Source organism: Streptopelia decaocto (assembly GCF_964273445.1).
Source record: "Streptopelia decaocto genome assembly, chromosome: 1".
Taxonomy (NCBI): domain Eukaryota; kingdom Metazoa; phylum Chordata; class Aves; order Columbiformes; family Columbidae; genus Streptopelia; species Streptopelia decaocto.
Genome location: NC_138663.1, coordinates 86,364,576 through 86,377,204, shown reverse-complemented (window position 1 = coordinate 86,377,204; position 12,629 = coordinate 86,364,576). Strand labels below are relative to the sequence as shown.

The 12,629-nt window shown below is 40.2% G+C and overlaps 1 protein-coding gene across 3 annotated transcripts in view; it reads right to left on the bottom strand.

Annotated features, from left to right (window-relative positions):
* Nucleotides 1–6,351: 6,351 nt before the first annotated feature.
* The window catches only part of WARS2 (tryptophanyl tRNA synthetase 2, mitochondrial), a 43,066-nt gene continuing 36,788 nt past the window's right edge, over nt 6,352–12,629 (bottom strand). For 2 of the 3 annotated variants that reach the window (XM_082070251.1, XM_082070250.1), the window contains exons 4-6: nt 12,521–12,606; nt 9,756–9,874; nt 6,356–7,708 (exon numbers count right to left, since the gene is read on the bottom strand). In XM_082070251.1, the coding sequence (XP_081926377.1) occupies nt 7,260–7,708; nt 9,756–9,874; nt 12,521–12,606 (654 nt within the window). In that variant the 3' untranslated portion in view covers nt 6,356–7,259. Of the gene's footprint in view, nt 7,709–9,755; nt 9,875–12,520; nt 12,607–12,629 lie in introns of all 3 variants that reach the window. The other variant, XM_082070249.1, reaches the window with a different exon arrangement.

Sequence of the window (12,629 nt, the reverse complement as noted above, 5' to 3'; positions counted from 1 at the left end):
GACATTTTACAGTAGAACAAAAAGTTAGAAAGCAATAGCCTACAGGTTTCTGTAAGCAGACAAATTGGATCTATTATTTATTACACCAGATTGAACTGTCTGCCCTCCAGCATATTTCATTGTTTATTCATGCCACAAGCACTGCTAATAGAGCATCTCAGGAAGAAATACTGTAACTCGGTGTCAAGTGAAGGCATCTTCAACTGGAAGGCTCAAAATGCTTATCAAGTATTAGTTTAGCCTCCCAATACCTGCATAATGAAGTCTCCTACGCTTCATTTTATAGCAAACTGAGGCAAAGCACAGTTAAGCAACTTGCTCAAAGGCATAACAGAAATAGAAGGTAAAACATATTCCTAGTTTTTCTTTGCTTAACCGAAGAGCAAAACTCTTCCTGCAGAAATAAAACTAAAGGAGCAGAAAGCTACAAGGCACATGAAGACCTAAATCAGATTAAAACCAACAGACCAAAATGGCCTTGCTGATGAACATTTTCTCTGTGAAGCTGCAGAAAAACATTCTGTGAAGTAGACAGGAAATCTTCCCTATTTATTTTAATTTGCAGCTGCTGAGCCTCAGATGAAGATGCATTTGATACATTTTATATATATATATATATATATATTTTTTTTTTTTTTTTAAGCTAACAAGAGCTAACCTCCCCACCCCAACCTTCCAGCATCCATTAAATCTACTTGGGCCACCCATAGATCTCCCTTGACAAACCACTCATCATCTACCAAAACATCCTCATAAACCACAAAGATGACATTCACACTTCAGCTAATCCATCTCTTCAAAGGCAAGTGGAAAGTAGAGTGAAGCCCTTTGAGTCAGGTCTACGCTGGCTTAAAGGAGTTCCTATTGCAAGGCAGCCTGCCAGCATGTGGTGCTGGTAAGCAAAACAGCTGTGATGCTCATCACCTCCATTTCACTGTTATTTTATGCACGTATATTGTCAATCTGAAGTCTATTTTAACAACACTTCCTCTGTAGGAATTAAGTCCATTACAAATAAGCCCACGGCAAAAGCACATTCCATCTTCAGTGGAGCCAGAGCAACATGAGAACACCACTGCTCCTGTGTCAGCAACACACCTCATTCCAAGATCTTCAGAATCCCAGAACATCTCTGAGCCATTTCTGCACCGGTTATTAAACACCAAAACGATACTTTCCCCACAGGTCACACCAACACTATGCAACCTGCAGCCTTCACGCAGACCACAAAGTAAACTCATCCACTTCACAGCTTCCTCCTGGTGGGGGAGTTCATGCTGAACATAAGCCCGGAGTGTCACAGCTTGAATCAGTTGTCTCAATGGCAACAGTAACCCTCTTCCAGCAAATGTCTTCCCAAGGTCCACCAAGGCCCTTTTAGCTTGCCTGTCAATGCGCAGGCCAAGGGAACGCACCAGCTCTGAGAAGAAAATGGGTTTAGTTGTTCATGTCCAGCCTCTGACTAGACACTAACTTCAGTGCTTCTTGAGAACTGTTTTGGATGTGATGGGGAGGAGCTTTCTGTGCATCAAAACTATAGTTAAACCGTGGTCCTTTGAGATGCCTTGTCCACATGGATTCCACATATGTGCCAAGAATGTAAGACTGCATTCTTTTAGAGATGCAGCCATTGAAGCCCAGCATTCACTCTGCACACCTTGCTTCCTGTTTGCAAGAAAAAAGTGTAGCCTATATTTAAGAGCAAGAATCTCAGGAGTAACTTTCTGATAAGAACAGACGGAAGGCAAGACACACAGCACATGTGGACAACAAGTCTTGAAGAACCACAGCTAATGTAATGTAAATACCCACCCTTTCCCCTCCCCAAATATCCACACAACTTCAATACTGGAGGTTTGCAAGCACTGACGTCAGTAACAGAAAGTTGATGAGGGTTGCCTAAAGAGAATGGATGCCACACTGCCACTCACAGTTCACATTTGGCCCACAAGCCTAAATAGAAAAGTGCTCTTTTTCCCATTCTTGCTGTAGGAACATCTGCCAGACAGGCTGTGAAGTAGTTTGTGTGGGCAGAGAAAGCCTCAACCCACTCAGAAAGATCCTTCTTGGCTTGAGTACTCAAGAGGCACTTATTGAGACCTTTGTTATTCATTCAGCAAACATCATGAAGGGAGTCTTGAAATACATTTGAACAACTGTTTCCAGTCACAATAAAAAGTCAGCCTCACAACATTCAATATACAAGATTTTACTTTACTCTGAAAGGGATGTGGTTTAGGGAAGGAAACATGAAGGTAAACACGATGAATGAAGCCAGAGGCTACCTACACCAGAAAATCTGGGTAATGCCAGAGAATAGCCTTGTTTTGATAAGTTTCATCTGTAGTTAGCTTAACGATATGTTTCTATAAATGCTGGGGCATCAGGAACGAAGTTTCACCCAAGATAGCAGAGAACATAGGTCAAATGTTCCTAACAGAAGTTTCATTGGTTTTATCAGCATGTGATCATCATTTCAAATTGATGAATGACAGTTAAGTCACACCAACAATGAAGACATGCCTCAGAAATCAGACTGATTGGAGAGTCGTAGATAAAACAGTACGTGGGACAAGTGACACTGTCCATGGAGGATCTTGCCTATGATTTCTGCAACCTGAAGTCACCACCTGAACTGTGAGCATCTTGTTTCAGAATGGCTTGGGAGATGTGGCAAGAGAGATCTGGTACCACCTTACTCTGCCAAAAGCTATTGCTTCCCACCTGTAAGGGTTAATCCATTAACCCTTCAAATTAGATTCATGCTGTCTTTACATTGATTGTATTGAGGAAGCAGATGGCTTACTTTACTCCACCATCACATACAGCCATTTGACTTCTCATGTCAGCCATATGAATGAGGCTAAGACCATTCGATCATACCCAGGCTTTTACAAGCATGCTATTACTGCCAAACATTTAATAACTTTTAAAGATTTTGGTGCTGGAACTCTTGTCCTGACATTTCGTCTTGCAGATGCACCAAATATAGCACATCTGGAACTAATTGAGCTTTCTGGTGTGGCATAGATTTGATGTTCCTGTTTCGCAGCCACATTGGAGTGCTGAGAGCACGACAGCACAATGGACATTAAGCTCAGTTTCATGTCCACAGGCAGCACAAGACCACTCATGTAGTGGATAATCTCACCTTCAGTCATGGTGTTCTGTGACAGCAATTTATCACAGAAGCAAAATATCTTCCCAGATGTGAAACTGTTTATTGTAACTGGGCACATGTGCCCATCTCTCAGTGCAGGAGGTTGGCATTTTGCTTTACATAAAATAATTGCAAAACGAAAGCTGCTGCCTAAAAGCAAAAAGATCTATGAACCTGGCATTTGCATAATAATGTGAGACTGCTGCAGGTGGAATGATTTTTCATTGGCACAAAACAAAATACTGTTCTGTCAAACCTTCTACAATATGATCATTAGCACAACCAACAAAACCAACAGAAACAGCACAGAATCTTTTGTGACAATAAAGAGAATTTCCCATTACTTCAGCTGTCATCTGGTCACCAAAGGACTATGCAATAGAAAGCTTGGTTGGAAACTCCCAAGTTTATCAAAAGTCTTCTCTCACAACCTAGTCAGTTAAAAAAATAAAGCAAATGAAAACACAAAAACTTTGATTAGATCAATGAATGTCACATAAGACCACAGTTTTGCTGCAGCATTTTACCTGAAACTGGCTCAAGCAACTAGCAGAGTCCCAAAATGTAAGTGATTTGTGAAATGATGAGAGGAGATGCCTGGCTCCTTCCAAGACTTTTGACTACACATTAAAGTAACATTCTTGTTGCAACTATTATTGCCAAGTTTACTCAGAAAGAAGAAAAAACCAAATCATTTAAAGGAAATTAGATAGTCCAATATAGTGGAAAGTTTTTGTTTTCCTGGTGAGGTAACATCTTTCCTGAACAAACCTTTCCCACTAGAATCCCTATGCTAGCATGCTAGACTCTTTGTCAAGCAACCAGTTATAAATAATCAGGCAAGCAGCATCCAAAAACTCAGAGACATAAGCACAGGTGAAAGATCCATCTGTTGTGAACATAAATCTAACCCAGCTGGACCACTGAAAGAACATGCTCACTAGATTCAAGACTCAAACCCACCTGGGTCCATATTATTGCTATTGCCAGAACCACACGCAGACCCTCTATGAATTTTGTCATGATTCCTGAGCCACAGGGCTAAGGAGCACATGCATCAGAGCAGTAAAGAAAAATACAAATGAGTCGTTCAGAACAGACCTCTGGGTCTTACTGATCCTACAGCAACTACTGAAATTGGTATTGTAGCTTATAAAAAACAAGATGTTTTGGGAAAGCCCCATTTTGGGAGAACATCCAAAGGCTCTGGATCTGAGAATTAGGTTTGGTGTTGGCTAATCGTTTCCAAACAGATTTCTGCTGACACAATCATCTAGCAAACTGTAAAGGCCAGAGAAGTTAAAGTTTCATGTTATAGTACGGTCCTCAACAGATCAGAGAGTTCCTACATAAGCTGACATAATGGCTTTCATCAGCACTATTTACTGCTGTACTGTTGTCAGGATCATGCTGGCCCCCACCAAGGATAAAAAAACCCCACTTGCTCTGATATAACCTATGGTCCCAAAACACTGAGATGCAGATCAGTCCCCAAGGATCCCATTTCACTGTGATTCTTTAAATCTTCAGCTCACTCATGTGAATTCCCTAACATTAAATGGAGGCAACCATAATCTTGCTAAGGAGTTTTGCTTGAATTGTTCGTAGGTAAACACACACTAAATCAGAACTATGCACAAGGTCTTCTGGAGAATCTGAGAACCCAGATCATGGAGTCTGAAAACTAAGTATACTTTAACCACATCTTTAAGAGTTACAAACAAATTCCAGGATAATGTACAATATACATACACTTCAGTTATTTGAGGCAGCCATGTACGCAGATGCTGGAGGAGTGCCAGAGTTAATATAGGAAGCTAATCATCATCTGGAGTCTCTGCTGAAGAAAACATTGTTCCTGAATCTAAAATTCCCAGTAAATTCTGTGCTCTAAATTTGGAGCACAGAACTGAAATTCACTATCAGCGTCTTCTGATAAGTGACAAAATGACTTACTAGGAACCATTGGCCACAATGGTAAATGTCTCAAATGCAGAAATGTTTTAGTTACATCTTATTAAGTTATTCACTGTGGAGTTGATGTTCATCTTTAAAGGTAACTGAATCTCTTCAGTTACCTGGATGTGCTAGGCCTGCTACTGCAGAACCCACATACGTACTTCTGATACACTAAACGTACAGGAATGGGAAAGGAGGAGATTTCGAGACTAAGACAAAAATTACTGCACGTATTCAAGGAAAAGGATCGCTAAAGAAAAGGAAGCTGAAATAATGAGCAAAACAGCAAGGATACCTCTCCACCTTTCAACTCTTCTTTCTTCTACTAATAAAGATGTGATTTGGTCTCTTTCCCACCCAGTCCTGGAATAACACCTTACAATGACTTTCACAGCACCGCAGGGCACATCTACACTAGCATTGTGGCTGGGGTCAGGAGTGTGCTTCTGCAGAAACTACCCACTGTGCCCACTAAGTACACTTCAGCAGCATCTCAGAGAAGTCTCAGGGAGCCCATCATTCTGTCTCCATGCACTGTGCTCCTCTACTCTTGACTAACTTCAGAAACTCTGTCATCATCAAGTTCTTGCATGGTAGTTCTCTTCTTCAGATCCCTAACAAACGAATACAGGTTTTAGTACAGATCCACAGACAGTCAGCCCACAACTTTGTGTTTTGCAAAACTGAATAATTCTTTCTTAATTACCTCATTATGATAATTAACCACATTTAAAACTAAATAGATTTAAAAAACAAACAAACAACTGCACCATATGGAACCTGCTCTCCCCAGTCTTACTAACCAAGTCATGTAAGATTGCAATCCTTCCTGACAAATGCCATAGGCCTATAATGGTTATGAGCTGCCAGAGTACAGGTTGAACTCAATGTACATTCCAGCATAGCAATTTCACACACAGCACCAGTAAGTGCAATGATCCACCTAAATATGCTGGCACAGGACCTGTAAGGCTTTCATAACCTTTTAACAGGTTCAGAAGGGGACATCTCCTTTTGGCAATTCCCCTTTGCCACACAGTCCCTAACAAATGCCATAGCCCATGGCTCCCAGTCTGTGGGTCTTATGAGGCCTAAGATCAGGGGAGGCTAACACCATTCTCCCATCACTGAGTTGTTTTGATGCTCAGTAGTAAGATTTCATAAAGATCTATTTAATCTCATTCTGTCTCTCACCTCAGCATAATTTTCCAAACAAGTAATTTTTACAGAAAGTTCTCTGATTTCTCAATATTCTCTAAGATTTCTTTCACACAGGATTACATCTTTTCCCTTGCACATTTTCTAAGTGAATCCTAGACTTGATGCTGAACTGAAAATTCTGGAGCTCCCTGCTAAACCAAACAGCAGGTGGAATAGCAGCAGTTGAAGCACATGTCGTCTTTCACAGTGAAGTACCTTAGATCTGACCAGCAGGATGGCACAGGTGGCAGAAGTGAAATTCAAGTCGATTCTTTGAAGTGATTGTCAAAGAGGCCATCTAGCACAGCAGTCACAGTGAGTTTTAAGAGTACAGATACCTGTAACACACACTGACTCAGTTCATGCAAACTAGACACAGATACGAAAATACACTGAGTTTGAAGACACCATAGGGAGAGGCAGTAAGTTTTCTCTTAACCATCATGAGCATTTTGATTTGTAAGCCTGTGCTTTTATTCTGGTTATCCAAGAACACATTCAACCATCATATCAATGCTGAGTAACTACCAATGGGAGGAGTTGTCCATCTGTAATAAGATCACATGTACAGGTAAGCATGTTCTTGAGACTACAAATCTTTCTGTTAGATTCTGATTAGCTTGCCTATACCTTAGCTTCTTGCAGCAGTCAATGGTAAAACCCAAACCCCATTTGGGCAATTTTATATTCTGCTTTTGCAGCTTTTCTTTGTGAATGATGACTGCTTTTGCACTCCCTCTTTCCTTATCCAGACAAGTTCAACGCTGGTCCCACTGGAAATATCTGGCTTCATACACATTTTTAAATGCAAACACCTTCCATGTTCTACTTGGATTTTCCAGGAAGAAGTTTTTGTTTCAAAACAAAATGATTAAGAAGATACAAAAACCAAAATATCTGTCCCAGGAAATAAAAAGTCCTTGCAACTACTCAGCAGTTTCTATTGAAATCCCACCAGATGTCTTATTTCTTGATAGATGGGGGCAGCCAGTTCTTTGGCTTTCTCTGCTCCATCATTTAAAACCTTTATCAGGTGAGATTTGTCTTCCTGGAGTTTCTTGATTTCATTCCTGATAGGTGCAAATTTTTGAATAACTGACTCTGCTACCACCATTTTGTAGTGAGCGGTGTCAAGACCAGCAGATTGGTGCAGCACTTCTTTGATGCTAAGCCCCGTTACTGCAGCATGAATTGACACCAGATTGGAGACACCAGGGCGACCAGCTGGATCATAAGTCACCTCAGAGGTAAAGTCAGTCACAGCTTTGCGGAACTTCAGCACTATTTCGTCAGGGCTGTCCGCTATGTTAACAGTTGCTAACTTCTGTGGGTCTGACTTGGACATCTTCACTGTTGGATCTCTGAGAGATTTTATTTTCTTTGTTGCACCTTAAACAAAAAAAAGGAATAAATATGAGTGCGCACACACACAGACAACGGTTTCTTATGACAACTGCTAAGAACACTTGTAGCAGCATGAAGTTCTCTGTTTTTCCTTGCTTAAAAACAAGTTGTGAGAACAACTGTGTACACTCCTGCTTAGTCCTTTTGCCCTCCATGTCCTTCTAAGCCACTTTTCTCCTCCCATAAGCTAAAGGAAAACCTGCTCCATTTCTCCCCTTCTCACTAAGCAGAAAATTCAGCTGGGAGACTTCCTAATATTTTCTGGGATACATGCTGATCTTCCCGCAAAACTCTCTCCTCCCTTGCATTCTTGGTGCTGGGGACAAGTTACCTAGAGAGCACAGACTGCACATTACTGAAAGGTTCTGTAACAGTGGAGAAGCAGGTTAAATCCACTGGTAAAAAAGAATCACAGGACAGTTAATTTCCTTACTTTACGAAAATCTTTCACCCAAAATCTCCTGGTAATTCTCCTAAATATTAATAAAGACACTTATTAAATGTTCCCTAACTGAACACTAATCAGCTCCGTTGGAGAGCACTGTTCAGACAAGAGAGGTGTGGGTATTGTACAAACTACTAAGATATATGCGTGTACATGAAATAGAATAGTAGCATTAGGGGAATATTGTAAAGTACTTTCTTTAACAGCATCAACACAAACTGTTTCAGTTTTTCACCAAGAAACATCATACACAAAGTACCACTGATCTAGTACCACTCACGCCAATTGTTTTTAAACATCTAATACAGACAACTAAATTACCCACATACTCCTCATAGATGGTCTGTGTACTCAGTGAAAGGAGAAGCATTCTTCCAGGGTGCAATTCAGACTGCCCCAGAAAGTGCTCTGTTTGAATCACCTTTTGGAAAGGTCTGTTTCTTTTCTGTACACTTGAAGAAGTCCAGGTAACCTTAGCTGCCTACAGCTAGTGAGCCTGAATAGGTACCTAACTCCTCCACTCATCTAGGATAATTCATTGGTTCGCATATAGCCTGTGCACTTATAAAGGTGTGCTTTTCATAAGGAAAGTTTATGTTCTGCTCCCCCCCACAACTGAGTTTTTATTTCCTGGGAAACAGTCTCACCTGAATCATAGGCTACACTTGGCTCCTCATTACAATACTTAATATTTAATTCTTCATTAGAAACTGCAGAGCTTGCAATACCTAGTATTCTGTAGGCTCCACTCTGAGTCTAACACCATTTTTTGTCACTGAGGCTTGAAAACTGAGAAAGGTTTATTACTGCCCATCTTTTCTAAGGTGAGAGCTCCTTGCCCTTTAAGGGGCGAAGGTCTCTGCTGTGCATTCCTCTACATTACTTACAACAAAGATGCAATGCTTCTTCCTTGCCCAATTCTTCATGTTTCTTAACAAACATGCCATTTGCGCCATCTGAGTCCTCCTCACACCCCGGCCTATGACCCTATAGCTTAAAAACGGCTGAGAAGATTTTCCTTATAAGTCTCCTGGAGTCTACAATCAAAAGTGGAAAGTCTAAGCTCTGTAAGAGTCCCTTACTGAAATAAGCAAGTATATATTAAACTCACCTAAAAGATTTTTGAGCATTGTAGCAATAAACCTACAAGCTGTTTAGCATGTTTAATATGAACATCTACCACTCAGACACTGAAGAATTCTGCTTGCTAGAGTCTCTCATCTTGTTCCTTACATGCCTCCTGAACTAGCAACATGGAGCAGAGGCTCTACTCTTAAAAGGTCTAGTACTTGAAGAGCAAGGCTGACTGGCAGCAGCCGAGTGCATCTGGCCCCTTGGACTAGAATACCAGATGTCGCATACATTCCTCTACTGGGGATTTGTAAAGTCTTATGCCGATCTTGGGAGTTCAATTTCACAGCCTCTAGTCTCTTGTTGTCGGTTTTTAATTTTCCACTCCCTTAGCATCAGTTTGCACCCTCTTCTTGGTCTGTGAATCTATTTCCACAATATTTAAATCTGTCTTCAACCTTGAAGTGTAGTTATGAGGGGAGGAAAAAACCAAAAACAAAACCAAGACCAGCTCACTTAAAATGGCTTTGGGCACAGGAAAGAATTCTCCGTATTTCTTGTTGAAATGTTGTGCTATATCTTGGGCTAGTTCCAGGTGCAGGACTTGATCTTCTCCAACGGGAACATGTGTCGACCTTTTAATAAAAGACAGATACAGGAAACTCAGCAAAGCTCTCTGGTTCTGCTGAAATGTTACCCAAGACTGCCATAGCTTCTGCCATGACTGAGGGTCAGATTGAGCCAAACACCCAGTCCCAGCTAGACATACATGCTGTGGGAACAAGATCTCAAACTGACTGTATCCCAGGATGAGTCTGCTCTTTATGCTGAAGTACAACTCCAAGGGCAAAAATAGCCCTTCACAAAAACATACCACAAAGATACCAATAAGAGCAAAACATTAAATCCAGCTCAAAGAAAGGTTTTTGTAGTATCTCCTGCTGTCTCTTTGGAGATAAGAGAGCATGTGTTACAGTGAGTAAACAAAGTAAGAAAGATCTGCAAGGCACAAAGTGCAAGTACCTTGCCTTGTCAAGTTTCAGGAAAACAAAACTGTTGTTGAGAAGTTAGTACTGTGGATTTATCCAGGGAAGGAAAGAAGAGAGTGGTCCTTCCTCATGGGTCACAATCATGTAAATATCACGTGAGCCAGTGCCTCTACTGCCACAAGTGTTATCACAGATTAGAACTGTTAGGATCAAAGGATGATTTGATCTTCTGTATTGAACTCAATAGCCTGAATGCAGTTCTGGAGGAAAACTCAACTTGCATCAGAGTACATGAGGAGGTGAAGAATCCATTACTTTCCCTGGTGATTCTTTCCCACAGTTAATCATACTAGCTAAAAATGCATGATTCTTTTAGTTGAGGCAGACTTGAAGTCTTGCCAGCTTCTGATTACTCTCCCTTCTCCCAGCAGATTTTTTTTTTTTCTAAGGCTTGTGGGGTATTCAGCTCTGAATCCTGGATATGTTCCAGTGTAAGAAAGTTCACTACACATCTTTAAAGTTCCCAGAAAATTTCAGTTCAACACGGTACTCCTTCCTTCCGATTCTGAATTACTGGGCTGACATCCAGGAATCAATTTGTCCACCTTTATTCCCCACAAAACAGTCAGCAAGGGCAACCTAAAAACAGTTACAGTAGCCAAGAGGAAATCACAGTGGCCTACAACTAACAAAAAGAAAATCAGCTACCATAATCAATATGCTTTAAGCAGGTCAAAAGAAATGTTTCCATATGCCAAAACAGTTCCATATTTACAAATTTTGCCACTAAACAGAAAACATATTGTCTTTGTAAATGCCTCTGCATGATTCTTTGCCTTTTTCTTTGCTGTTTGTAAAATATTTCTGTCCTGGTGCTATTTTTATTCCTTTCTATCATATATTTACCTTCTGTCCATTTTCCTGTCTCTTTGATCCTTGGTTCATCTGAATTAGTACTGTTTCTCCCCCTCCTCCAGTTCTTAATTCTTCTTCATGACTGCTGTTCCCTTCCTGTGTTTCCATTTCTCCCTGATTCTTGTTCCATATATGATGTTTTTACATGAAAACATTTTTTGTTAAAACATAGTATGTCAAATTTCTTCAGAGAGATATTGTTTCTCTTTCACTTCCTTGTTTTGTGCTTTGTCTGGATGGCCTGCTGTTAATACACATAGTAGCAAACAAACCACAGGCTTCACTAAGGAATGACAAATCACATGATCTTATTAGAAATGGAAAAGACATACATGGTTGAGCTCAATCAAAACAAGGTGATTTCTGATAAAGCTGCCTATATTTCAGCCTTAAAACAGTGCTTGACTATCGAATGGGACTCACTGCTTAGAAGATTATCTTAGTGTTCAAACTCATTCTGACTTTTGCTTCCCATTACTTTCAGTTTAAATTCAAGTGAATTAAAATATCATCTACTAGTCTTCTAACGTTACTGTTTTCCCTTACTAATGATCACTTAGGATTACATTTCTCGAGATGGACTTCTGGGTTAACAGTTTGCCAATCTTAGTTAGCATGTCCTTCTAAAGTCCCTGCCTTCAGAGTTCTGTATTACGTTTCTGTCCCAACAAATATTCACAATTTCATTTCAGAACAATTCCACAGAGTATATCTGCTCAGAACATAAAAATAATTAATACATAGTGCATTGTCTTTGACATTTACTTATTGAGACAGTTTAAAACATATTATGAAATATAACTAGTCATGACAATGTACTACAAGTTCTATCAGCTAGGCTACAAACTTAGGCATACTGAGTCACCAGTCCCTCATTAGAATGTATTTCCACTTCAGCACACAGCACACCACAGAAAAAATGGAATTAGCCCAGGTGCCACAAGATGCAGTAAATTACTCACTTTTTCATCAGTATCAACAGGCCTACACAGAATCCCACACTAATATGGGTATACTGTATTCAGCTAGCTTAGGTATCTCTACAGTACACTGCATGAAATAAAGCATAACTATCTAAAAAAAAAAGTATGTGTGTGAACACGTAATACGTATAATTAAGCATCAATGTGTTATAATTCGCTAAGAATTGTTTTGAAGTGATCAGCTTTTTCTTTTTACAGCCCTTTCAGTTGCTTTCCAACAAGGCTAGATTTCAGCTAGCCACTTGACAGGTAAAAAAGCTGTCATCCCTTTCCAATCTTCTGATCTAATCACACCCAGCTCCCCCACTTAATAACTTAGCATGTTGACCTGATGAACATTCATTTTAATGCAGCTGAACAGACATTGCCCATGGGCTCACATTCTGTCTCTTACTTGTACAGCAAAATATCTGCTGCTTGAAGCACAGGGTAAGTCAACAAACCAACAGTTCCTTCATTATTCTGGCTGGCACGCTTCATCTGTTTGCAAAAGAAAAACAGAA